The 25,085-nt window shown below is 37.0% G+C and overlaps 1 protein-coding gene across 1 annotated transcript in view; it reads left to right on the top strand.

The window, feature by feature from the left end:
* Positions 1–25,085, top strand: part of TRHDE (thyrotropin releasing hormone degrading enzyme) — a 392,378-nt gene that overhangs the window by 85,275 nt on the left and 282,018 nt on the right. Inside the window, exon 3 of the mRNA XM_032295835.1 lies at positions 19,630–19,756. Within this exon, the coding sequence (XP_032151726.1) occupies positions 19,630–19,756 (127 nt within the window). The remainder of the gene's footprint in view (positions 1–19,629; positions 19,757–25,085) is intronic.

Consider the following 25,085-nt stretch of genomic DNA (forward strand, 5'->3'; position numbering starts at 1 on the left):
TACCTATTTTCTCATTTTATAATTATATATACATAATATATATTATAGATGATATATAATATGTATATACATGGTTATCTGTGTGTGTGTTTGTGTGCATGTGTAGGCACTAGGTCAGTTGTCTAGTTCTAAGTACAAAAGTGAATCAAACATATTCTTTGCCCAGAGGTGCTGTAATCTATTTGGGGAGACTGAGTGAAAAACTGTTAATCATGTCAAATGTGATAAGTACTATGAGATAGGAATTTCAAGAGTACAGTGGAAGCACAGAGGAGGAATTAGTAAATGCTTATTCATTTTTTTTTAATAGACGGAGTTTCACCATGTTGGTCAGGCTGGTCTTGAATTCCCGACCTCAAGTGGTCTGCCCACCTTGGCCTCCAAAGTGCTTGGATTACAGGCCTGAGCCACCATGCCCAGCCTGCTTATTCATTTCTTAATTCAGTCATTTTGACAATATTTATTCAGTTCCTGCTTTGTGTCAATTCTTCTTCTAGATGTGGTGAATACAGAGTGGGACTTCTTAGTCTCCTGGGGAGAATAGCTTATTCAAATAATCACACAACAAAAAGGAAGGTGCAAAACTGCTACTGTGCCAAGTATTTTTTATGAAAAATTATGGAAAAAGAATGAAACAAAAGCCTTTATCTACATTTGGATTCCAAGGATGGTTTCCCTGAAATAGGGGTGAGAAATTTGAAGGCTAGTAAAAGTTAATTCAGAAGTGGCTGGGGTCTGTGGAGAGATGTAGTTGGAGAAGATGTTCAAGATTAAACAAACAGTGCATGCATTGCTGGTTAGACTGGTCATGTAAACCTTGTAGGCCCTTTTCCTTAGAGCAAATAAAGGTTTTAAGATGGAGGCTACATGATACAATTGCCTTCTAAAATGAACCTTCAAAACCCAAGAGGACACCTAGTCAATACCATTCTGCACATAAAAACTGGCAGACCAGGTGCAGTGGCTCATGCCTGTAATCCCCGCACTTTGGGAGGCTGAGGCAGGTGGATCACGAGGTCAGGAGTTTGAGACCACCCTGACCAACATAGTGAAACCCTGTCTCTACTAAAAATACAAAAACTAGCTGGGTGTTGTGGCACACATCTGTAATCCTGGCTACTCAGGAGGCTGAGACAGGAGAATCACTTGAACCCAGGAGGCGGAGGTTGCAGTGAACCAAGATTGCACCACTGCACTCCAGCCTGGGTGACAGACCGAGACTCCATTGCAAAAAAGAAAAAAAGAACTGGCAAAAATTTCATGACAAAGACACCAAAAACAATCACAACAAAAGCAAACATTGACAAATGGGAACTTATTAAACTTAAGAGCTTCTGTACAGCAAAATAAACTGTCAACAGAGTAAACAGACAACCTACAGAATGGGAGAAAGTATTTGCAAACTATACATCTGACAAAAGTCTAATATCCCGTATCTATAAGGAACTTAAACAAATTTACAAGAGAAAACAACCCCATTAAAAAGAGGGCAAAGGACATGAACAGAGACTTTTCAAAGAAAGACATACATGTGGCCAAGAAGCATATGGAAATAAGCTCAATATAGTTGATCATTAGAGAAATGCAAACCAAAACCAAAATGAGAATACCATTTCACACCAGCCAGAATGGCTATTGAAAAGTCAAAAAATAACATGTGGTGAGGTTTAAGAGAAAAGGGAATGCTTATACAGTGTTGATGGGGTAAGCAGCTATTGTGGAGAGCAGTGTGACAATTCCCCAAAGAGCTAAAAACAGAACTCCCATTCAATCCAGCAATCTCATTACTGGGTGTATAACCAAAGTTATGTAAGTCGTTCTACCATAAAGACATGTACGAGAATATTCATTGCAGCACTATTTATAATAGAAAAGACCTGGGAACAATCTAAATGCCCATCAATGGTAGACTAGATAAAGAGAATGTAGTACATATTCACTATGGAATATTACACAGCCATAAAAAAGAATGAGATTATGTCCTTTGCAGGAACATGGATGCAGCTGGAGGCCATCATTCTTAGCAAACTAATTCAGGAACAGAAAACCAAATGCCACATGTTCTCACTTGAAAGTGGGAGCTAAATTTTAAGAAAACATGGACACAAAGAGGTGAGCAACAGACACGGGAGTTTACTGAGGGTGGAGGGTGGGAGAAAGGAGAGGAGAAAAATAACTAATGGGTACTAGGCTTAATACTTGGGTGACAAAATAACCTGTATTACAGACCCCGGTGACATGAGTTTACCTGCACATGTATCCCTGAACCTAAAATAAAAGTTAAAAAAAAATCCTGGCTATATTGTGAAAGTGGATGTAGGCAGGAAGAAATGGATGTTGGAGGTTATGAGGTTTACAGCAGTCTATGTGAAAGATGAATTCACTTGACTAGGATGTAGTGGATGCAGAGAAAAATGATGGATTAAAAATTTGTTAGAGGTCAAATTAAAAGGGCTTGGTGATGCATTGGATTTGGGGTGGTTTGGTGAGGGAGAGGGACAGAGCAAGAATGACCTGAGCAGAATAAGTAAAAGCAAAGCCACATTTGGAAATATCATGGTGAAACTATGAAACACCAAGTACAAAGAGAAAACCTACCAGTCAGCCAGAGATCATTTTGTTAGGTGGATAATAACATTGTGGTTATATAAGAAAATATCCTTATTTTTTGGAAATGCATATAATATGGATAAAATGACATAATATCTGTGATTTCCTTTAGACAATTCAGCAAAACAGAAGAAGCATATTCTTGATAATTGTTGAATCTGTATTCAGTTCTCTCTGCTTTTAGGTAAACTTAAAACTTTTAGGTATACTTAAAAAAAATTTTTTTTTATGTTTAAATAAAGCAACCAGAAAGAACCCAAAGCAATTTACAGATACAATTCTATTCCCATCAAACTACCAACAATGTTCTTCACAGAACTAGAAAATATTATTTTAAAATTCATACAGAACCAAAAAAGGAGACTGAGTAGCCAAGGCCATCCTAAGCAATACCTATTACTTACAAAATTCACCAAATACTAGTCTGCAAAAAAAAAAAAATACTTAAGAAATACTAAGATCTTCTGACTTGTTCATTCTATATATTTGCTACTTTGTAAATTTTGACCTACATATATTCATTTCCCTTTACCCCAACACTGGTAACCTCTGTTTTATTTTCTCTCTATATATATTTAATTTTTTAAATTCCACATACAAGTGATATTATGCAATATTTTTCTTTCTGTGTCTGGCTTACTTAACATAATATTCTCTAGGTCCATCCATGTTGTGGCAAATGGCAGGATCTCCTCCCTTTTAAAAACTGAATAATATTTCATTGTATATATGTGCCACAGTTTCTTCATGCATTCATCCATTGATGGACACCTAGGTTGTTTCCATATATTGGCTATTGTGAATAGTGCTGCAATGACCATTAGAGTGTAAATATTGCTTGGTAGTATTCCTCTAAACAAGTGAATTTTAGTTGCTCTTGTCAAAAGGGAAAAATAGGTAACTATGTGAAATGATGGCTATGTTACTTTATTCTGCTATAGTTACTATTTTACTATAGTGATGATGTATCTTACAACATTATGCATACCTTAAATATACACAATAAAATGTATTTTCACAAAAATAAATACCAAGAATCAGTATCAAAGAGACCATGCTTTTGGCAACACAGTTAGATCTCAATAATAAAAAGATAACTGAAAAATTACATTAGAAAGTTAAAAAAACTTCTAAATAATTTATGAATCAAATGGAAAGTTATGAAATATTTAAAAATTAATGAAAATTAAGAACACTGTTGATTAAATTTTGTGGAATGCAACTAAAACAGTACTTAGGAGGGATGTATAAGATACAGTGTAAAAGATCACTATAAAGATACAGTGTAAAAGGTCTTTGTTAAAACATGAATGATTTAAAATTATCAGGTGATCATTTTATTGAAGAGTTTAGGGAAATAGCAGAATACATTTGACTCTTGAATATGGGTTTGAACTGCACAGCTTTCCTTATACATGAATTTTCTTCTGCCTCTCCCACCACGAGACAGCAAGATCCACCCCTCCTCTTTCTTCTCCTCAGTTTACTCAGCAGGAAGACAATGTGTATGAAAGAACTTCATGATGATTCACTTCCACTTAATAGTACTATTAATACTTAATAGTAAATGTATTTTCTATTCTTTATAATTTTATTAATAACATCTTCTTTTGTCTACCTTGCTTTATTGTAAGAATACAGTTTAGAATACACCGGACATACAACATTAGTGTAAATCAACTGTGTTATCAGTGAGGTGGTTGACAGTAGGCTATTAGTAGTTAAGTTTTGGGATAATTAAAATTTATACATGGGTTTTTTATTGTGTGTGGCCAGCATCCCTAACCACCACATTGTTCAGGGATCAACTGTACAATGAAATAAAAGAGAAAATAATTGAGATAAGATTAGACATTAATGAAATAAAAGCTAAAGGAATACTAGAAAGGCTAAGCTGAGCCAAAAGAGAATTATTTGAAAAGACGACAAGACCTACCTCTGACAATCTTAATGGAAAAAGAGAAAAGGTACAAATATTGTTAGAATTGAATGTAATTATAGATAAGGGAGATATTTTAGAAATAGAAAGTATTATGAAGAATTTCATACTCATGCTTATAAAACTTAGATGAAGACCAGGCACGGTGGCTCACACCTATAATCCCAGCACTTTGGGAGGCCAAGGCGGGTGGATTGCGAGGTCAAGAGATGGAGACCATCCTGGTCAACACGGTGAAACCCCGTCTCTACTAAAAATACAAAAATTAGCTGGGCATGGTGGTGCATGCCTGTAGTCCCAGCTACTCGGGAGGCTAAGGCAGGAGAATTGCTTGAACCCAGGAGGCGGAGGTTGCGGTGAGCCGAGATCGCGCCATTGCACTCCAGCCTGGGTAACAAGAGCGAAACTCCGTCTCAAAAACAGAACAAAAAAAAAAAAAAAAAAAAAAAAAAACTTAGATGAAATGCATAATTTTAAAGAAAACTCTAAGTAATCAAGAACCTTAAAGACACTGAATCAGTTGTCAAAACTCTAACTACCGTCTCCTCTACAAAAAAGAGCCACCAAGTTCTTACAGTTTTATAGGTATGTTTAGGTATGTTTCACCAAGGCTTTAGGAAAAGTTAAATTTTGTCTTAAACAAAAGAAGAGAGCTTCCTAACATGACTAAGTACATGTACTCCACTCCCACCTCCCCAGGAAAGCAAACAATTTGACAGTAGAAAACTTATTACTATAATTTACTACCTTGTGAAAAGGTCAGATCACAAGAAAAAAAAAAAAAAAAGAAACATATCTGAATGGAGGTGAAGAAACTCTTAGAAAAATCCAACACTATTCATGATACAATTCTTGGCAAACAATGATTGAAGGGAACTTCCTTATCTTGCAAGCAAGAATTATAGTTGATAGTGAAACAGTAAAAGCATTTCGAATAAAGCCAGAAATATGATAAGGGTAGCGTTTTCCGTAGTTCCTATTTGGCATTGTTCTAGAAATCCTGACTGACACAAGCAAATACAAAACAACACAGAAAAACTATTTGAATTAATTGAATAAGTTGACTTGTTTCAAAGTCACTTTAGAAAAATCAATAGGTAGCTAATATCAGAAACAATAGATTAGAAATTTGATTTTTCAAATCCCATTTACAGTAACAGCAAACCATAAGGTATCTAAAAGCAAATCTAACAGAAGTTGTGCAAGGCTTATACAGAGGAAATTGCAAAAGTTAGAAATGGGTCAAAGACTGAAATAATCAAGAGATCTTATTCAAGGGGATAAATGCTAAGATCTAATATTTTGAAGGTATCAAGTCCTTATGGAAATCCAGTGCAATGCTAGCAACATTTACAGTAAGATTTTGTGTACAAATGTGGAAAATTATCCTAAAATTCATAGAAAATAATAATGACATTTTGAAAAAGAATAAGGAGAGGGTTTTGGCCTTATTAAGCTTTGGGATTTATTGCTTAGTTTTAGTGATTACAGAATGTGCTATTGGCACCATGAGAGACTGACTAGCCAATAGGAAACTATGAAGAGCCCAGTATATATGAGAACTTGATATGTGCAGGAAGTGCATTGTAAGTCAGTGGGAAAGGCAAGATCATTCAATAAATAGTACAGAGACAATTGATTATCCACACAGAAAAAATAAAATGAGATCCCTATGTCACAGCACTCACACAGTACATTCCACATGAATGGAAGCCCTGACTTTGAAAAGCAAAAGTCTTAAACTTTTAGAAGAAAACAAACTTTTGACCTTAAGGGCAATGAATGATTTCTTTAAAAAGACCCAGAAAGTACAAACCCTAAAGAGAACATTTTGATGTTTGACTACTTCCAAAGTAAAAAATTCTGTTTGATCAAGGCCATAATGTACAAGACTGTCATAGACTGGGGGAAGATTTTTGCAAATTGCACATTGACAAATGATTACCATCCAGGATATACAAGAATTTCTGCAAATCCTAAAAAAAAGATAAATGATCCAGTGGTAGAATAGACAGGTAAAATAGGCAGTTTGCAGAAGAGAAAAAATTCAGAGCCAATAAACATATAAAATGATGCCCAACCTTACTATAATCAGAAATATGCAAATTACAACTAATAATGGAACACTATTTCATACCCATTGTTTAACAAATATCTCAAAATAGAACTTTGGTGAGGATTTGAGGAAGCAGGGCTTGTACTGGAAAGATGTAAATTGGTACAACTCTTTTGAAGAGAAACGGATAATAGCAAGTAAAACTGAGTAAAAGACAAATATAAAATGCATTGAAAATATACTGTACAGTTGACAGTGGAAGCCGATACTTCATGGCCATGGGTAATTCTAGAGCAGGGGGAATGGGAATAAGATGAAAGGAGTGTGTTGTAGTTGTAATATTTTACATATTTTTAAAATTTAACGTTCTGGGGTACATGTGCAGGATGTGCAGGTTTCTTACATAGGTAAACGTGTGCCATGGTGGTAGTTTGCTGCACCTATCAACCCATCACCTAGGTATTAAACCCTGCATGCATTAGCTATTTATCCTGATGCTCTCCCTGCCCCCATCCCAGCCACAAGCCCCAGTGTGTGTTGTTCCCTTCCTGTGTCCCTATGTTCTCATTGTTCAGCTCCCACTTATAAGTGAGAACATGCAGTGTTTGGTTTTCTGTACTTGCACTAGTTTGCAGAGGATAATTTGTGTATATTACTGTCTGTTTCTCCTTTTACTTCTTTGTTAATTCTTCTGTGGAATTGCTCTCTAAAGTTCTTTTTATTGTGTCCTCCACACCTTTTAGAAGAACATTAATTTTACCATGTTAAAATCCCATAGAATTTATTCATGTGTTTTGTTAAAACTATATGCTTTGGAGGTGAAAAATTCAGATATTTTAACAAAATTGATGTGTCAAACTGAATAAAAGATCAGATTTTGTGCTCTGACATGCATTATCTATAAATGCCAATAGTTATATTTGATAGATTTGTTGGAAAGACACAATAAAGTGTAAAAGATAAAAAATATCCAAAGCATATGTGGAAAATATCAACATTAAATCTGTTTGAGGTATAAGAGTAATGTTATATTATTCTTTGTACTTTTCTATATGAGTAGGTGTTTTATAATTTATTTAATGAAAGAGTTGAATGAAGAGGTATGAGAACTGATACAGTCAAGATTTTAAGGACATGGATAAGTGGCTGTTCTTGGAATTCATTCCTCTCAGAAACCTATATCAGTCTTACATCCTCACTTTATATTTTTCCTCAAATATCTTCTGAGTGATGCTTTCCTTGGCATTGGACATTTTTTTTTTTTTTTTTTTTAGGTATAAGAGACGGTGTTTCTCTCTTGTTACCCAGGCTGGGGTGAAGTGGCGCGATCGCGGCCCACCGAAACCTCCGCCTCCTGGGTTCAGGCAATTCTCCTGCCTCAGCCTCCTGAGTAGCTGGGATTACAGGCATGCACCACCATGCCCAGCTAATTTTTTGTATTTTTAGTAGAGACGGGGTTTCCCCATGTTGACCAGGATGGTCTCATTCTCTTGACCTCGCAATCCACCTGCCTCGGCCTCCCAAAGTGCTGGGATTACAGGCGTGAGCCACCATGCCCGGCCGGCATTGGACATGTTTTAATCCCCTTATCTGCTTTATTTTTATGTTGAAAACAGTATTTAACATTCTATAAATTGTATTTATCTGGCTATTACTTCTCTTTCCTATGAGAATGTAAGATTTCCACAGTAGAATTTCCTCTTGTTTGGTTCACTCTATGTCCTCAGCACCTAGGAGAAGTTCTGGGACAGGGTAGCTTCTTAATAAATATTTGTAAAATGAATGAACAACAAATGAATCTGAGGTTCTTACCCTGTATGACAGAGGGATGCTTGGATCATTAAAAGATGCAGGAGAGATAATCGTTGAAGGCAGAATGCTGTGCTTAAACTGCATGGTGTTGATTTATAGAGGAAGATGGTATATGTCAAAGTGGGGTCAGCAGGCCTGGAAATTAAGGAATCAAAGGACTGACGGGCCAGACTAAATTGATACTGAATTCAACTCAGCATTCTGCCCCTGTATTTACAAATAGATGAACTTGGCTGTCAGTCTTGCTGAAGAAGTTTGATCAGGCGTAAAATAGATAGCTTAATAAGGAAATTCTTTAAATTTATTCTCTCGCTTTAAAAACAAACAAACCAACAACCACAAAGTGCAATTCAGTTTACTACAAAAAAAAAAAGTGGTACTCTATTTCAGAGGGATTAAATGCTACTGTTTTATCTGTGGGCTGTGACAGAATTAAACAACTTTTTCTGATTCCCAAACATTGGATCTGACTTATCTGTTGTTTATTGCTTATTGTGTAGCAGAAAGATTAGTCGTTAGAGTTAAAAATAATAACAGCCGTGTTGACTGTATTTTCATTGAAGACTCTGATGTTGAAATAGATTTAAGAAAACATGATACATATTTTTTCCTGTTAGGCTTTTGCTAAATATTTCTTTCAAGTTTTGAGGTTTGCTTGTTGTGGGGCCAAAGGAACAAAACCTTCTTCAGGTGACTCTAATCCAGTGGTTCTTCAAATTTAGAATATATATGATTCAACTGTGAGTTTGTTCAATGCAGGGTCCCACCTGGGAGAAAGCATTCAGAACTTGTGGTGTGGGGAGGCCCAGGAACCTGAGTTTCAAACAATGACCTTTGGTGATTCTGATGCAAATATTGGGAGACAACATTTGGAGAAAAAGCATTATAGATGAGTTTAACTTTTTAAAATTATTTCATTTTTCTGTGTACCATTTACATGTATTAATGTATTGCAAGTGTGGTAATAATACAGGTGAGTAATACAGGTGTACCAAAGTTAGCAGTTTGAAAGCTGTAAAGAATTATACCTACAATAAAGAGAGGAGCACAAAAATGAACACACACTGTGCTCCCACAGGAAGTTGAAAATCTATTATGAAGCAGTGAATTAACTGGCAAGAAGATAAGAAGGTGTAATATATTAGTTTCCTATTGTAGCTGTAATAAACTATGGCAATTCAGTGGCTTAACGCAACACAAATTTATTATCTTACTCTTCTGGAGATTAGAAATCCACAATGAGTTTTACGGTGCTAAAGCAAGGACTGTGCAGGGCTGGTCCCTGTGGAGGTTCTATAGGGTGGCCTGGTTCCCTGTCTTTCCAGCTTCTAATGCTTCATGTGTTGCCTTCCCTGGCCTGTGGCTCCTTTCTCCATCTTTGCATCTTCTCGTTTCTCTCTGCTTCTGCCATTCTATTGCCTTCTCCTCTTCTGTGGTCCAAAGTCTTTCTGCCTCCCTCTTATAATGACATTTGTGATTGCACTTAGGACCGACTTGGATAATCCAGGATAATCTCCAGTAATCCAGAAATCTCTTGATTTAATCACACATGCAAAGTCCCTTTTGCTGTAGAAGGTAACATTAAGATGTAGCTATCTTTGGGGGCCATCACTTAGCCTACCACATATTTAGAAAAATGTGACAATATCAGTGTAAATATAGCAAAATCCTGCCCTTCCATAGAAGTCCCTGTAAGTAACTTAAACTTGTGAATTCCACAGCTTAGTAAGTAAATGTGAAGTGATTTACAAGAAGAGACTGTACAGTTTGCCACAGTGCTAATTTCCTTGCCTGAAGCAAAATGCAGTTGGAAGACGTAATCAATCTATTATAGCAACATTGTAGAACTAGAGTGGACAAGGACCTTCAAAGTTTATTGCCATTTTATGGGAGTCAGAAACATGTTGTCAATCCCTGTTGGGTTCAAGGCATTGTATTAGACATAGTAAGGAGTGAGAAGAAAAGACAGACCCAATGATTAAGAAACTTAAAGTCCTGTAGAAAGATGAGCCAAACACACTTTAAGTATAAGGAGCCTACAAACCTATAAAATAAGGGCCACAGGGCCCAAAAAGAACCACTTAGTATGTAGCAAAACTCTTTCAGAATTCTGTGTTTTTCTTATGAATTTTTAGTAAAATTCTATAAAGAGGGAAAGGGGAAGTACAAGCAGGGACAGGCCATCAGAGCAACTTGATTAATGACAATACTCTGGATTTACCTTATAACGGTGTTTGCTATGGTGCAAAATTTAGTATAAGGCTGACTTTTGACCTCAGTAAGGAAGTCTAAATAATTGTTCTCAAAATACCTATTATATGTATCTGTGGTGCAGATTCTTGGTGAGATTCACCAAAAGGCTCCGACATTTCTGTCTGCAATGTGTTTGTGTTAGACTGATAGGTTTTGCGGTAGTTGTGGTTTTCATATCATCATGTACCTCATTCTTAGCACTGAGATTTTATTCCCCATCCATCACCAGTTGTACATTCTCCTCCTTCTCAGAATGAGCTCCTCGACTATGGTGATGGAGAGTGCCTATTACTGGCTGTTCTTGCTAAAAAAAAAACAGAACAAATTCCTCACCTGTAATATTATGCTTTTCTACTCGCTGGCCTTCTTGTCTCAATGGCTTTTAGTTTCTGTTGCCTAAATAATCTCCCTTGTCGTTTTCAATCATGTCACTCTGCCTCAACTCCTCAACACTGCAGTGGCTCTCAACTCCTCAAACCCACATGTCCAGTCTTCGTAAGAGAGGTTGAGGCCTCTGCCACATGCTACTGTGGGGCCAGTGTCTTCCCCTTCCTTCTTCCAGCCTCTTCTTTATGTTTATTGACTCCTGAATGTGAATCTTGGCATAAATTCTCTGTTCTGTTAGACTATCGTGTAGTATTTATTTCATTTTTGCTTAGAAAAAAAAGTTATCTTCTGAATGTAAATAAGACGAATACTCCTGGGTTTTTAGTATCTTGTTTACAACATCCTTTCCTCTTTGTATCAACCTGCTCCTTTTTCCCTGGCTTGTTCTGTTTTCCAGATTTGTAGGATGAACACCCAAATCAAATTATATTCACATAGGTGAATTAATTCAGCTTTACTGGCTGCAATTCAGTACATTGTAGTTTTGGAATTATTTAAGACAGGGACTAGTTTTTCAGTAGGCAAAAGGAAAAGTAAATGTATTGTTATAGTGGTATTTTAAAGTTGTAAAATAATTACTATGTCTTCCAAAGTTTCTAATGTACTCTTGCAGCATAAAATTTTCGCAGAGAATAACTCTGGCAAGTCAAAGGTTTATTTAGCTTAAAGTACCAAATTACAAATGTTAAATTAGATAAAATGTTATTTAAGTCTTTAACAGGTGCACTACTGTTGTAAATGTTTTTTTTTCTTTTTCTTGAGTGTGTAGTGTAACTATACACTGTTTCACATAATTATATAACAACTACCACAACTCACTTTTAAACAACAAATAATTAATACAGTCTAGAAGAAAGGCTTTAGACAGAGAGATTTAGTTTCATTCCCTTGAAAGAGAATCAATGACTAGAAAATCTCTTCAAATTCTTAACAAAATCAGAATTTTTTGCTAACTCCAGGTAGTTTATGACAATAAACTTAAAAAGTCTGCAGGGTACATTAAATTATTAGAAGATAGTCCCTAAATTTATTTAGTAGAAGATTTCATAATATTTCCTACAACTGAATATGCCTTCTTATATTTTTTGCATTATATTGCAATTATATATGTATTTTTACCTTTCAAAAATTTTAGTACAATGAAAGGTAGAACTTTATATGTAAGAATTTGAATAATTGCTCATCTTTCCTTTCATGGGACTCTGACGTTGTTCCGCATAGCCAACGTCTTGTTAGAGAGAACTTTTCTGAAGAGCTCATGTAAATTAGGTCCACTTTGTTATTCTAAACTGTAGGACCATGTTATTGTGTCTCCCCCAGTGGACTACAAGCTTCTTGAAAGAAGGGAGCTTTTGTCTTTTGCTTCCCTTTGGACACTCAGCATGTGAATAGTGAGCTGACCTTTAATAGACCCTTATTAACTATTAACTGACCAAATAAATGTCTCATCGATGAAATCCTTTAACAGTCTTTGATGTTCTTTTTCTAAATGTCACAGCTATGAGACATAATTAATTCAAATCTATCTGAAGTTCTCTTCCATTTTGACACCTTCCCAAAGAATATTCTACCCTCCTAATGTTGACTATCTGGCACCAGCGCTGTTTCCTACCCTTGTGTACACGGCCAGCATTCCACAGATGGTGGCACTTTTTTCTGCCAAGTCCAGATGTGGTCTCAGGATTCTTCCCAACATGTCCTCTAAGCAGCCACCCACATTGTCAGGACAGCTGAAGCTTTATTGCCATCTTTGACTTGCGGGAAAGTGAGATGACTAAAGGGATTGAAGATATCTGCCTTTAGTCTGTTTTTCCTTTCAATGATAAAAATACTTAAAATTCTGTAACAAGATGACATAAACATATTTATAGTGAGTCCATGAAATTACAGAGTAATGGCCTCTAGGTCCCCTGGAAACACCAATAGGAGCTCCCATTTTATTCTAAGGAATCAAAAATTTGTAGTCATCCACTCCACCTTAGCTCATCACTATGGTGTATTGCCACCAGGGTGGCACCATAAGAATATTTTTCTACAGCCAGCCTCTGTTTGGTATTGGTTATTACAGTGATTTCTGATTTTTCAGTACCAAGTTCATGGCCAGTCAGGAAAACAAAGAATACTCAGGAGTAAAGGAGAGAGAAAGGCAGCTGAACAGTTGGTTTGTGTTTTCAAGGGAAATAAAAAATGTAAAGGAGTAAAACTGTGTGAAGAAAAAAAAACCTTTGAATTATTTTTTATTCAGAATAAATGCAGACTAAATGAGAATAATTTTGGTATATTTCTATGACACACCAATCTCTCGGACATAATATGATAAATAGATAATGATAAACTATAGCCCCTGAAAGGAACTTTGAGCTGAGACCCAGAAAAGTTAATGACTCTCACAACTAGGCAGTAGATAGTGAGAAAGTTAACCCTCCAGTCCCGGCATGCCATTCCTTAGTGTAATGTCCTTTCCACTGGACTAAATGTTCAGGGAGTTTGGTTCATATTAATTGTTGGAAGAAGCTATGCAGAGGAAGAGATAAAGCCTAGTAGGCAATTTACAGTTTCAGAGCTGGGCTCTTATCATGGAATGTCAGGAAATGCTGCAAATAAGCAGGTGTAGTAAAATTATATTTTATTGCTTTTGAGTAATAACTATGTTTATGAAGATTTACTCTCTATATTATGATTAAGTAGGACCTAGTTACTCTAAAAGAAGAAAACAACTGTGATTTTTTTCACAGTATAAAGTGAATTATGGTACAAAATTCACTTGATTAACCATACAGGAATTACTCAGTTTGCAAAATATTTTGGACTTATCTCATACTTATTCAGCTGGGTCTCATGTGTTCCAGCAGGTCACTGGAGTGAGATGCTCTAGTACAAATCAGATGAATGATAGTTTTTAAGTAAAAATGCAACTGCAATTGGCTTTACTTTGTAACTAAAGGACATGTTCAACGAGTGTTGGGACCGATTGAATAAATCCATCTATTTTTCTGCATTCCTACTGCCATCTCTCCAGCCCAAACCACTGTCATCTTTCACCTGGACTTCTACGATAGTCTAACTCATGTCCTTTTATTTGTTTCTGTTTCCTCCTAATCCATCATCTTCGCTGCAGCCAATGTAGTCTGCTGAAATCTCATTCTGATCATGTCATTCTGTGGATGAAACACTTAAAATGACTTGCATGTGCCGACGGTATTCAATTAGTATTTTACAATTTGGTTTACAGACACTTGTGTAATATGTTTTGCAGCTTCTCTTTACTTCTCCAGTGTCGCCTATCACAATGTATCTCCTCATTTTTCTAATTAGTCTTTCTCTCTACAGTTTTAACAAGCAGCTTTCTATATCCCAGTTCACCTGGTATAGGTGGTTGTGATTTTTTTGAAATATGAAACTAATTTTTTCATGTTCTTGCTTAATATCCTCCTATGAATGCTCACACATTTTTTTTTTTTTTTTTGAAATGGAATCTTGCTCTGTCGCTAAGCCTGGAGTATAATGGTACAATCTCTGCTCACTGCAACCTCTGCCTCCAGGGTTCAAGCAATTCTCCTGCCTCAGCCTCCCAAGTAGCTGAGATTACAGGCATGTACCACCACGCCAAGCTAATTTTTAAATTTTTAGTAGAGACAGGTTTTGCCATGTTGGCCGGGCTGGTCTTGAACTCCTGACCTCAGGTGAGTTACCTGCCTTGGCCTCCCGAAGTGCTGGGACACAGGTGTGAACCACTGCACTCAGCCAATTCCCACACATTTAAAAATAATGCCCTAGTATTCAGTAATCCCTTTAAGGTCACTTAGTATTTGGTCAGAATCATTGCCACAGTATGTATTGTTACTTTAGTCTGGTATATCATCCCTCTCTTGGTAGCTTCCTATGTCCAGCTTATTCTTCAAGATTCAGCTGAAGCTCCCCCTCCTCTAAGATGGGTCCTTATTATATACTTCCTACTTCTTTAGGACCTATACGTACCTATGAGATTCACTCATTTGTTCATTTATTCATCAAAGGTGTATATGCTAGGCATTTGAGAGGCTAAATGAACAAAATATTTTGACTCACAAAACTGGGTCTTTCATGTGGCTTGATCTAATAGATAAAAATCTTTGCCCTCATGCAATGTAAATTCTGGAAAAATGGTAGCAAGAAACAAAATGAATAAATAAAACATGTATTTTGCTAAATGGTGATAAGTGCTTCAGGAAACAATAAGTCCAGAAAAGGAGATAGAAGGTCCTGGGGTCAGAGGGAAGGATGATTTTCAGAAAGTGTGGGATTTGGACAAGTATCTAAAGAAGAAGGAGGATCTAGCTGTGGGGCTATCTAGGGTCGAACTCAATATCCTTGATCAAAAATCTCTCTGGTATGTTTGAGGAATGACAAGGAAGCTAGTGTTATGAGTGGATTGAAGTTAGTTTGGAGCAAAGTGCTAGAATATGAATCCAGAGAACTAAAAGGGACTAGATTTCCATAGGATATTTTGTGTCCTTGTAAAAACCTGGGTTTCTACTGTGAGAGGAGAAGCCGCCGAAGGAGTAAAAGCAGAAGAGTATATGATTTGATGCTGATTTTAACAAGAAAGTTTTCATTTCTGTATATATAACAGCTTGAAGGGAGCAAGGGACAAGACATCTGTAGGAAAAGTAAAGCAGTCATTCAGGCAAGAGAGGGAGGAGGCTTGGACCAGGGTGGTAATAGTGAGGTTGTGAGAAGTGGTTGGCTTCTGGATGTGTTTTTAAAGGTGGAGCCAGTAGGATATGCTAATCAACTGCACATGGAGTGTGAGAGAATACGGGAAAACAAAGATGATGCCCAACAACATGTTGGGCATGGACAGCTGAATAGAAGGATGGAATTACCATTAAGTGGGTGAGAAAGATTTTAGAAGGAGAAGGTGTGTGTATGGTGTGTGGTGTATGGTGTGTGTGTGTGTGTGTGTGTGTGTGTGTGTGTGATATCAGGAGTTTGGTTTGAGACACTTGTTAGACCTCCAAGTAGAAATGTCAGGTGGATAGTTGAATTATTGAGCCTGGAAGTCTGAAAAAACTGGATAAAATTTTGGCATCTAAATGATATTTATGACCATGAGACTCGATGTTATCACCAAGGAACTGAGTGAATCAGAAAAGTGAAGAGATCCATCTGAAACCTGGGACCCCTCCAACATGAAGAAGTGATTAAGATGAGTAGTAGGAGGAATCCGGCAGGAGTCTGAGGAGTGGCCGGTGAGACCAATAGAAAAGTAAGAGAAGCAAATAAAATGCTTTAAGGACAGGAAGTGATTGATCAACTATACAAATACCACTCACAGCTGAAGCATGTTGAAGACTGAGAACTGGCCGTTGGATTTGGTATCTTGAGGCCATTAGTGATCTTTATGTGAATAGTTCTGGTAGAGTAATGTGAAGAAAACCTTGTTGCAATGAGTTCAAGGGAGACTAGGAAAAGGGAGTACACATAGGCAAATGCCCTACTTGCACCTATTGTCCCAGGTTGTAAGTATTCTCAGATATGTTTTGATTTGGCTGTTGACTGAAATGTCCACCCTGGCTATACAGGAAACTCTTTCAAAAAGCATGTATGGAAACCATAGCTGGAGGAACTGTGATCAAGAGAGCTTAGATTGGTGATGTGGGAGATAAAGGGGGGAATTTGGAGAATTATGTCTTTGAAACGGCAAGAGGAGATTAAATGTGAAGGGCTTTGCCTTGGAGAGGAGCTTAGTCAGTTCATCCTTTGTAATGGGGGCGGGGAGGGAGAGCACACAGTTATATTTCTCACATTGTATTTTTGTTGTTAATTAATTTGTTTGTTTTCTACATATTATGAACCTCTTAAAAGCAATAAGTATAAATGTCTGGTTCATTTTGTGGTAGGAACTTTATTGTTCTATTTCTATTCCCTAGTGCAATGCCTGGCACACAGCAGGTACGTAATAAAGGTTTGAATGAGCAAACGAAGATACTGTGCCAAGCATGTATATATTTTATCTTCCTGTTCAAATTGGATAATTTCCATCAAATCTTGACAACTAGATTAATTTAATTGTGTTTCTCTTGTCTGGGCATACAGATAACTTGACTACCTGGTAAGATTGATTGATAGGAATGGCTGTATTTCCACCAAAAACAGGGAAGTGTCTTAAGGCTAAAAGCAGTGACATTTGCTATATAATTTTAGAGTAGTTCTGGATATGGTTTTAACATGAATCTACTAGATACTTTATGTAGGACCTTTTGAAAGCTATCCGTTCCTCCTCAGTATACATTTTACATTTATGTTTTACCATTCATATGGCAGGTATCATTATCTGCGGTCACAATCTAACTTAATAAATGACAATGTCTTTGATAATGGTCATTGCATCTTCATTGCTTTTTATCTCAATAATGCATGTCTTCTTCATTGCTAAATTAAAAATGCTTAGTCCAGGCTCTGATACAAAGTGGGTGCCAAATAAATATTTGTTGAATGAATGAATGCACAAATTAATGAAGACTGTCTCTTGTGGATGTGGTTGATGCATAGACAGACGAGATCCCTTTTCCTGTTTGGTATGCATACCTTCTAGCTCCCACTACTTTGCTCCTAACAGCTCACACAGGACACCTTCTCCAAAGGACTATCCCTGGGCAGTGAGACCTGCATCACCAAGATGCTCAAGAACCAGAAGTGCCTGGGGTTTCATGTCTTCCCTTTGATAACCAGTAGCCAGTGACAAGGTGTAAGAGTATAGAAGTCTAGTTCTCTTTCCTCAAGGCAGTGTGAACTCACCAGTGTAATTCACACTCCAGAGCTCCTGTGGATCAGGCTGAGTCCAGGACTTCACCTGAAATTGCACTTTTGCTTGGCTTATTATCCTCCATTATCCTGCTTCCCCCATTCCCCTGTAAGTTTCTTCTTAGAGAACTTCTTTATTAAATCTCTTGTACACTCATCCTTTTTGACATACCTGCTTCCTGGAAACTTTACTTCAGATATTGTATGTTTATTAACAGTTATTGTCAGGGGTGGGGGGTCCTAACCACTGCCTTTTTAAGAGTGCCAAGTTCTACTGTTGTAGATAGTCTCTTCTGATAGTTTTTGGTTTTCTGATACTGCCAGCTGAAAACGTTGGTGAACGTAGACTAAATTTGATATTTCATTTAGCCGTGGGTAGGAAAGTAGCTTTACAATTTCAGTAAATAATTGTTACAGAATTTAGTAAATAACTTACTGCATTACGAGTCTTTTGCACATACGGTCAGAATGTTTTTTCCTTAACTTTTACTCTTTTTGATTACAAACATTTCTGTTCTTTCTTCTTAGGCAGAGATTATAAAGAGTTAATCATATAATCAACTTTTATTATATCTCATAATAGATTGTGTATAATATGTACAACTTTCTTTTTTTAATTCAATGTAAGTATTCACTTCTGTATACTGAGTAAACCATTTATTTTTTTAGGTATTTGAAAAGAACAAAAATTCCCTTATCTGTAAAATAGGGTTGGAAGTAATGTGTTTTAGAACTGAAAGCACTTTACCAGCCAGCTGGTGGCCAACATCTTCATTTTACAAATGAGAACGTTGGAGACCCAAAGAAATTAAGTAATTTGTTCAATATCGCCCAGCTTGGTTAGTGGCAGAGTAGGACTAAAATCCAACTCCCAAGCCACTGTGCTCTCTACTGCTCCACAAAATATATACTTCTTATTCACAGAATTGATATGAGGATTAGGGACCACATCTGTGAAAAATAGATTTAGCCTTTGGAAAGAAAGATGCTGGATAGTTTTATGAAAGCTTTATGAAAACTAATCTCATTTTAACCTTTTCCATACAATTGTTTGTTTTGTTCAGTTTTACTTTACTTGCTTTAGGCTTTTTTTTTTTTTTTTTTTTTTGGCCAAGGACTAGATAATATATGATGCTTGGTTTAAAAATCAATATTAAGTATCTGGATTGTGTTAGAAATATGAATTACTTCTGCTGAGTTTGAAGCCAGGAGCAGTTGCAGACAGCCTTCCAGAATGGTGATTGCTGTGTACACGAAAAGTTTTCTATCCCTATTTTGCATATTGGGAATAAAGAAAGTTGATTCTAAAGAAGAGAAGGAAGCATAAATCATATAAACATTTTTCTCAGTGTGTAATACTTTGGAAGCTTGGTACACAACCTATCTTTAACAAACCGTGAATTTTCTCTCCTGCCAAGTCACCATACCCTGCCTACTTTCAGCATAGCCAGGGACCCATTATGCTAATCCACTGTACCTTCCTATCTCTAGCAAGCACATGTAAATGATAACTTTGAATATTTATTTTGATGCAAGGTGTGTAAACCTTCTCAATGTCATCTTGTAAAGCAAGGAAATTGTGACTTGTTCTACTTAGTTACTTCAATTACTTCATTTGTTTAAGATTGGTTCTTTTAGCCACAGCGTGCTTTGCTATAGTGTATGAACAAGAATCCTGTTTAAATTTTGTAGTATTCTAAGTGATTTGTGTAGATACATATTTGTAGGGAAGATAAAACTCACGTGCTAAAAGGCTAAAGTAACTTTTATATATATTTTTAATTAGGTGCGATTATATGCAAGACCTGATGCTATCAGAAGAGGATCCGGGGACTATGCTCTCCATATAACAAAGAGATTAATAGAATTTTATGAAGACTACTTTAAAGTGCCCTATTCCTTGCCAAAACTAGGTAAGAATTTTCTTGGTTATTTTATTAGAAAGAGTCCTTGAAGGTAGAATTTCTTCTTCATGTGTTTATTTGAGCCATCCAGAAACATGACAATTTTGAGATTTATATTTTTAGAGAAGATAAGCATGAAAAAATAATTTCTTTTTTTGAGGTAAAATAAGATTTAATGTTTCTGGAGTCTTACCAATAAGTGATCCTAGGAATTAAGAAGGCATTATGTTAGTTTAGGATTCCAAAAGACAAACCAAATATCTGTAATTTGTTGAGTATGTACTATGGAAGGGTGCTTGCCAATATGATATTAAATCAGTAACACTACCATGGGGGTAGGCACAACTAGAAGCTTTTCCATATAAGGGAGTTAAGACCCAGGGAGTTTTCCATTCATCTAAACAGCCAGTAAATGAAGGGATTGGGATTTTAAACTAGGTCTTGATGACTACCAAAACAACTCAGTATTTTACATGGAGAAGACTTTTTCATTGATTTGTTTCTCTTTTCAAATTTTCACATGTCAGAACTCGATGTATGTTATCCCTTAGATTATTTTTGTTTAGTCATATATCTAGTACACTGTTATAGTAAATGGAATACAAATAAGAGAGAAGGGAAACTTGGTAATAATGGAGATTGTATTCTCTGTGAATGTTCTTATATTTCTTCCTTGTACAAAGAGAATGCACTCAGTAACTGTTGGTCAAATGCATACATGCATGAATTTGTTATCTGAATTTGAATGAGGCTACTGCTTTTGCCAGGCAGTGAACAAGACTTTCCAGGAAGTTAGAAGGGTCCCTACATGCATTAGAAATATGGAAGTTGTTTTTCCTTCCCAGAAAACCTGTTTTGAAATATTACATCGCAACAGTCCTTTATTCCCCCTCATCCCTCCTCTTCCCTTATCTTTCCCAAGAGCATTTTTGATCAGATTCCATATTAAAGGTATTTCTCATTGGCAAGATTAAAGTGCTTACTTGATCAAAAGTTTTTGTATTTGAACCACAGGTTCTCCTCCCTGTAAAACTGGGCTGCTTTCATTAAAGTACCTGCCTGCTGTGTAGCTTTAATGGTCTTGCAATGAGTAGTTGGTTCAGAAAGTCAACAGAATAGTTGATATTGTTATCAGTGGGTGTGTCACACAGTTTTTATGAGTGATATTACAAAATTCTGAGATCTTTTTGAAATATGTGCTTTTAGAATTCATAGGCAAAATGGTATTTTAAATAGGATCAATGTTTTGTTTTGTTCTGTTTTCCTTCTCTTTTCTCCCTGTGTATCAACTTCCCTATTAGAATCTGTTATACTTAAATCTCCCTGGTGGTCACCCAAGGCAGAAAAAAATAATTGACCTTATTTGCATGGAAGGTGGCACTGTTATCTACTCCAGGTATAACTGCTGGGAATTTCCCAGCTTGACCCTAATGTAAAATTCACAAGTGCTTATATTGCAAGTGCAGCAAAAGAAATAAAATGTGGATCCTTATTTGTCCCCTTCACACCAGTAATTAGCAGAGGAACTCAATTTATAACTTCAGGGGATTCCATGTAACTGTCAGCTTGCAGCAGGAAGCATTTCTGTTCCTCTATTTCACTCACAAGTGAACCACGCAGCCTTTCACCTGTAGAAAAGAGTTTTCTTCACCATTACCACTACTTGTTAAGCTACCTTATGGTGTATGTATTTGAATGACTTGACTTATCCCAGCATACTTCTTTTTATATATCTAGGGGAGTTACCATGGCCCATGGTGCTTTGTAAAATTCCTCTTAAAGTTCTACTTATTTTATATATCTACAGATATTTAAATCTCTATGTTAATGGATTTATAAATATGTTTTCTAAATACCCCCTACATAAAAACCCCTAAGCATATATGCATTTTGACATCCCTACTTTCCACTCTACATTATGAATTGTATTTTAAATAAATTCTATGGAGACCAACTTAGTCTTTGTTGGTGATGCATATAGATGTATCCTAGATATCACCTGAGGCTGCCTTGACCCTTCATGTCTAAGATGGTTTTCCAGATCCATTCTACCCTTTCTGCATGCCCTAATTTGTTCTATAAGCATTTATTGAGTGCCTACCATGGACATTTTCCTATGGGAAGCAGATGCACCAGTGAGTGACAAAGGCAAAAATCTCCTCTCTCCTGGGGCTTACATTCTTTTAGGTGGAGACAGAAATTAAAGCAGTTAGTAATATTGATAGCATATCACATTGGAGATACATACCATTAAAAATAAAGCTGGAACAGAGGGATAGGAAGTGTGGGAGACAGATGGGGCATGCGAAAGGGGCTGAGTTTTTAAAATGGGCAATCATGGAAGACTTCATTGGGAAGGTGGCTTTTGAGTGAAGGACTAAACTCAGTGGATATCATGGGACAAAAACTGTAGGCAGAGGGAACAAAGTGCCTAGGCATTGAGGCGAAAGTTTTCCTGGTGTATTTCAGGAACAACAAAGAGGCAAGTGTGACAGGAGCAGAGTGAGTAAAGGGGTGAGAAGTTGATGATATGGTTAAGGAGGAATGGGTGGGTGGCAGATCACAGACCATCAGCAGAGCAGGCTGTAGCTTTCCCCTTCCTTCCTCCCTCCCTCCCTGTTTTCCTCCCTCCCTCCCTCCCTCCCTCCTTCCTTCCTTCCTTCCTTCCTTCCTTCCTTCCTTCCTTCCTTCCTTCCTTCCTTCCTTCCTTCCTTCCTTTCTTCCTTCCCTCCTTCCTTCCCTCCTTCCCTCCTTCCTGTTTCCCTCCCTCCCTCCCTCCCTTCCTCCCTCCCTCCCTCCTTCCTTCCTTCCTTCCTTTCTTCTTTCCTTCCTTCCTTCCTTCCCTCCCTCCTCCCTTCCCTTTTGTGAGATGGAAATCTATGGGTCAGTTTTAAAAAGAAGCATTATATAATCTGATTAATATTGTTAAAGGTCATTCTGTGGCTAAATTGAGAATACACTGTAGGGCCATGGTTCTCAATTGGGGGACAATTTTGTCCCTCTGGGGCATTTGGCAATATCTGGAGACACTTTTGTTTGTTACAACTTGGGAGGTGAGTACAGTGTGTGTTACTAGCAGTTAGTTGGTAGAGGCCTGACCGATACTGTTAACCATCCTAGAATGCACAGAATGGCTCTTTACAAGAAAGAGTTATTTCACCCAAAATGTCAATACTACCAAGGTTGAAAGAATCTGATGTAAGATGAAATGACAGAGGCATGACAACCAGCTAAGAAGCTATGGCAAAATTCAGACCAAATATGATGGCTGCTTGGTTGATGATATTAACACTTAGAGGTCAGAAGTGGTACCATTCTGAATATATATTGAAAGCAGTTACAAAAGCTTTTAATAATGGACGAAATATGTGATTGTAAGAGAAAGAGAGGCATCTAGGGCAATTACAAGGCTTTTGGTCTGAGAACCAAGAGGGTGGAATTGCCATTTACTGAGACAGAAAGATTGCAGAAGGTGATAATTTTTGAGACCGACATGTCTATTTAACATTTAGATGGCACTGTTATATCTGTAAGAAATCCAAGTAGACAGCTGAACTTGAAAATATGGAATTTGGGTGAGTAATCTGGCTAGAGATGTGCATTTGCCAGCATATTATGATGTGTAAAACTGTGAGGCTCAATGGGATTACCACAGCAGTGAGGGCAGGTGGAAAAAAATAGGAGCAAGCAGGGACTGGTCCCATGTTCGGAGGTTAAAGACTCCTAGGAGTCAGTAACGGCTACTGAGCAGGAGCATATGGTTGATGTTAAGGAAACCAGATATTTGTGGTGTCTGGGACATGGAGTGGAGAAAGCATTTCAAAGAGTAAATAATATTTGTGGTAAATCACGTTAGATGAGGTCTCAGAATTAACCATTCATTGATGCTAGCAATATGAAGGTCACTGGTGACCTTGACAAGAGCAGTTCGAGAGCACAGACTTGACAGGTGTGCATAAAAGCAAATGGACATGGGGTTGGGGAGGGGAGACAGTGACTAGAAGCAGTGAGTGAAGATCACATGTTGGCATTTCTGAAAATTTTCAGTGGGGAAGATTCTGGGAATAGGGAGGTGGGAAACAGGCCTGTGGTATAACAATACCCACCTCTGGAGAAGAGCTATTTTTGCTGAAGTGATGGCATTCTTACTTCACAAATTATCCCTGTTGCAAATCATGTCCAGGAAGGTGCGGAATTTGCCTCTTTCATTGGTTTGCATTAGAAAACCAAAAATGGAAATAAATAAATAGGAAGGCTCTTCACCAGTTGGCCTGACTTTACTGAAGCTTTGGAGGGAATGTTAGTATATGTGAATTTCAGGGTGTTACATTGCAAAACAGACAAGGAAGTAAAACAAAAAAATCTTAGTATTGGATCCTTCTCTTAAAAGTTGTTTTGCTGTTCTGTCACAAACTCTACAATATCTTCTTTCTTCCCAAATTCTTTTTTATTTCTGATGTGGAATAGAAATTTCTCTACTGTGGCCTCATCTCATGCTAGTTAATCTCCAAGGATTTGAGTTTCCACCTCAAGTAGTTTATCAGGATAGTTTCCTAAGAGGAATTTTGATGCTAGCTGTTAGGATAATACTTTATTCTTTTTGTTTTATAAAGATACTCTTTTATCATTGTTAAGCCAAAATAAGTAACCAGTGTACACTGTGTGAAAATTTGTTTTTAAATCTCTAAATTAGGTGATTAAAACTATTTGTATGAGGTTTGCAGAAATTTTCTATTTCTTGGTGTTAAATTGTAATAAGAGGTATAGTGCCTACTTAATACAATACAGCAATCCCTTCTATATCTATGTACCCTATTTTTGTAAGAACTCTCAGATGCATGGAGAGTTACTTTAAGAGAAAGTTGTAGACATATAAATATTTGTTATTTTTTTAATATCCCAAACACATATTGATAACAATAACAACTGGAAACTGTTTGTGTTTACCAAGTGTGAGCTACTTTTAAGGATTTTGACCATTCTAACCCCCTTTTTTTTTTTTTTTTTTTTTTTTTTTTTTGGAGACAGAGTCTGGCTTTGTCACCCAGGCCAGAGTGCAATGGCATGATCTTTCTTGGCTCACTGCAACCTCTGCCTCCCAGGTTCAAGTGATTCTCCTGCCTCAGCCTGCCCAGTAGCTGGGACTACAGGTGTTCACCACCACACCCAACTAATTTTTGTATTTTCACTAGAGTCGGGGTTTCACCACGTTGGTCAGATTGATCAGGAACTCCTTACCTCAGGTGATCCACCTGCCTCAGACTCCCAAAGTTCTGGGATTACATATGTGAGCCACTGTTCCAGGCTCCCCATTTAATCTTTATTGCAGTATTGAGAG

Source organism: Sapajus apella, unplaced genomic scaffold (assembly GCF_009761245.1).
Source record: "Sapajus apella isolate SASKATOON/1434 unplaced genomic scaffold, GSC_monkey_1.0 scaffold2, whole genome shotgun sequence".
Classification (NCBI taxonomy): domain Eukaryota; kingdom Metazoa; phylum Chordata; class Mammalia; order Primates; family Cebidae; genus Sapajus; species Sapajus apella.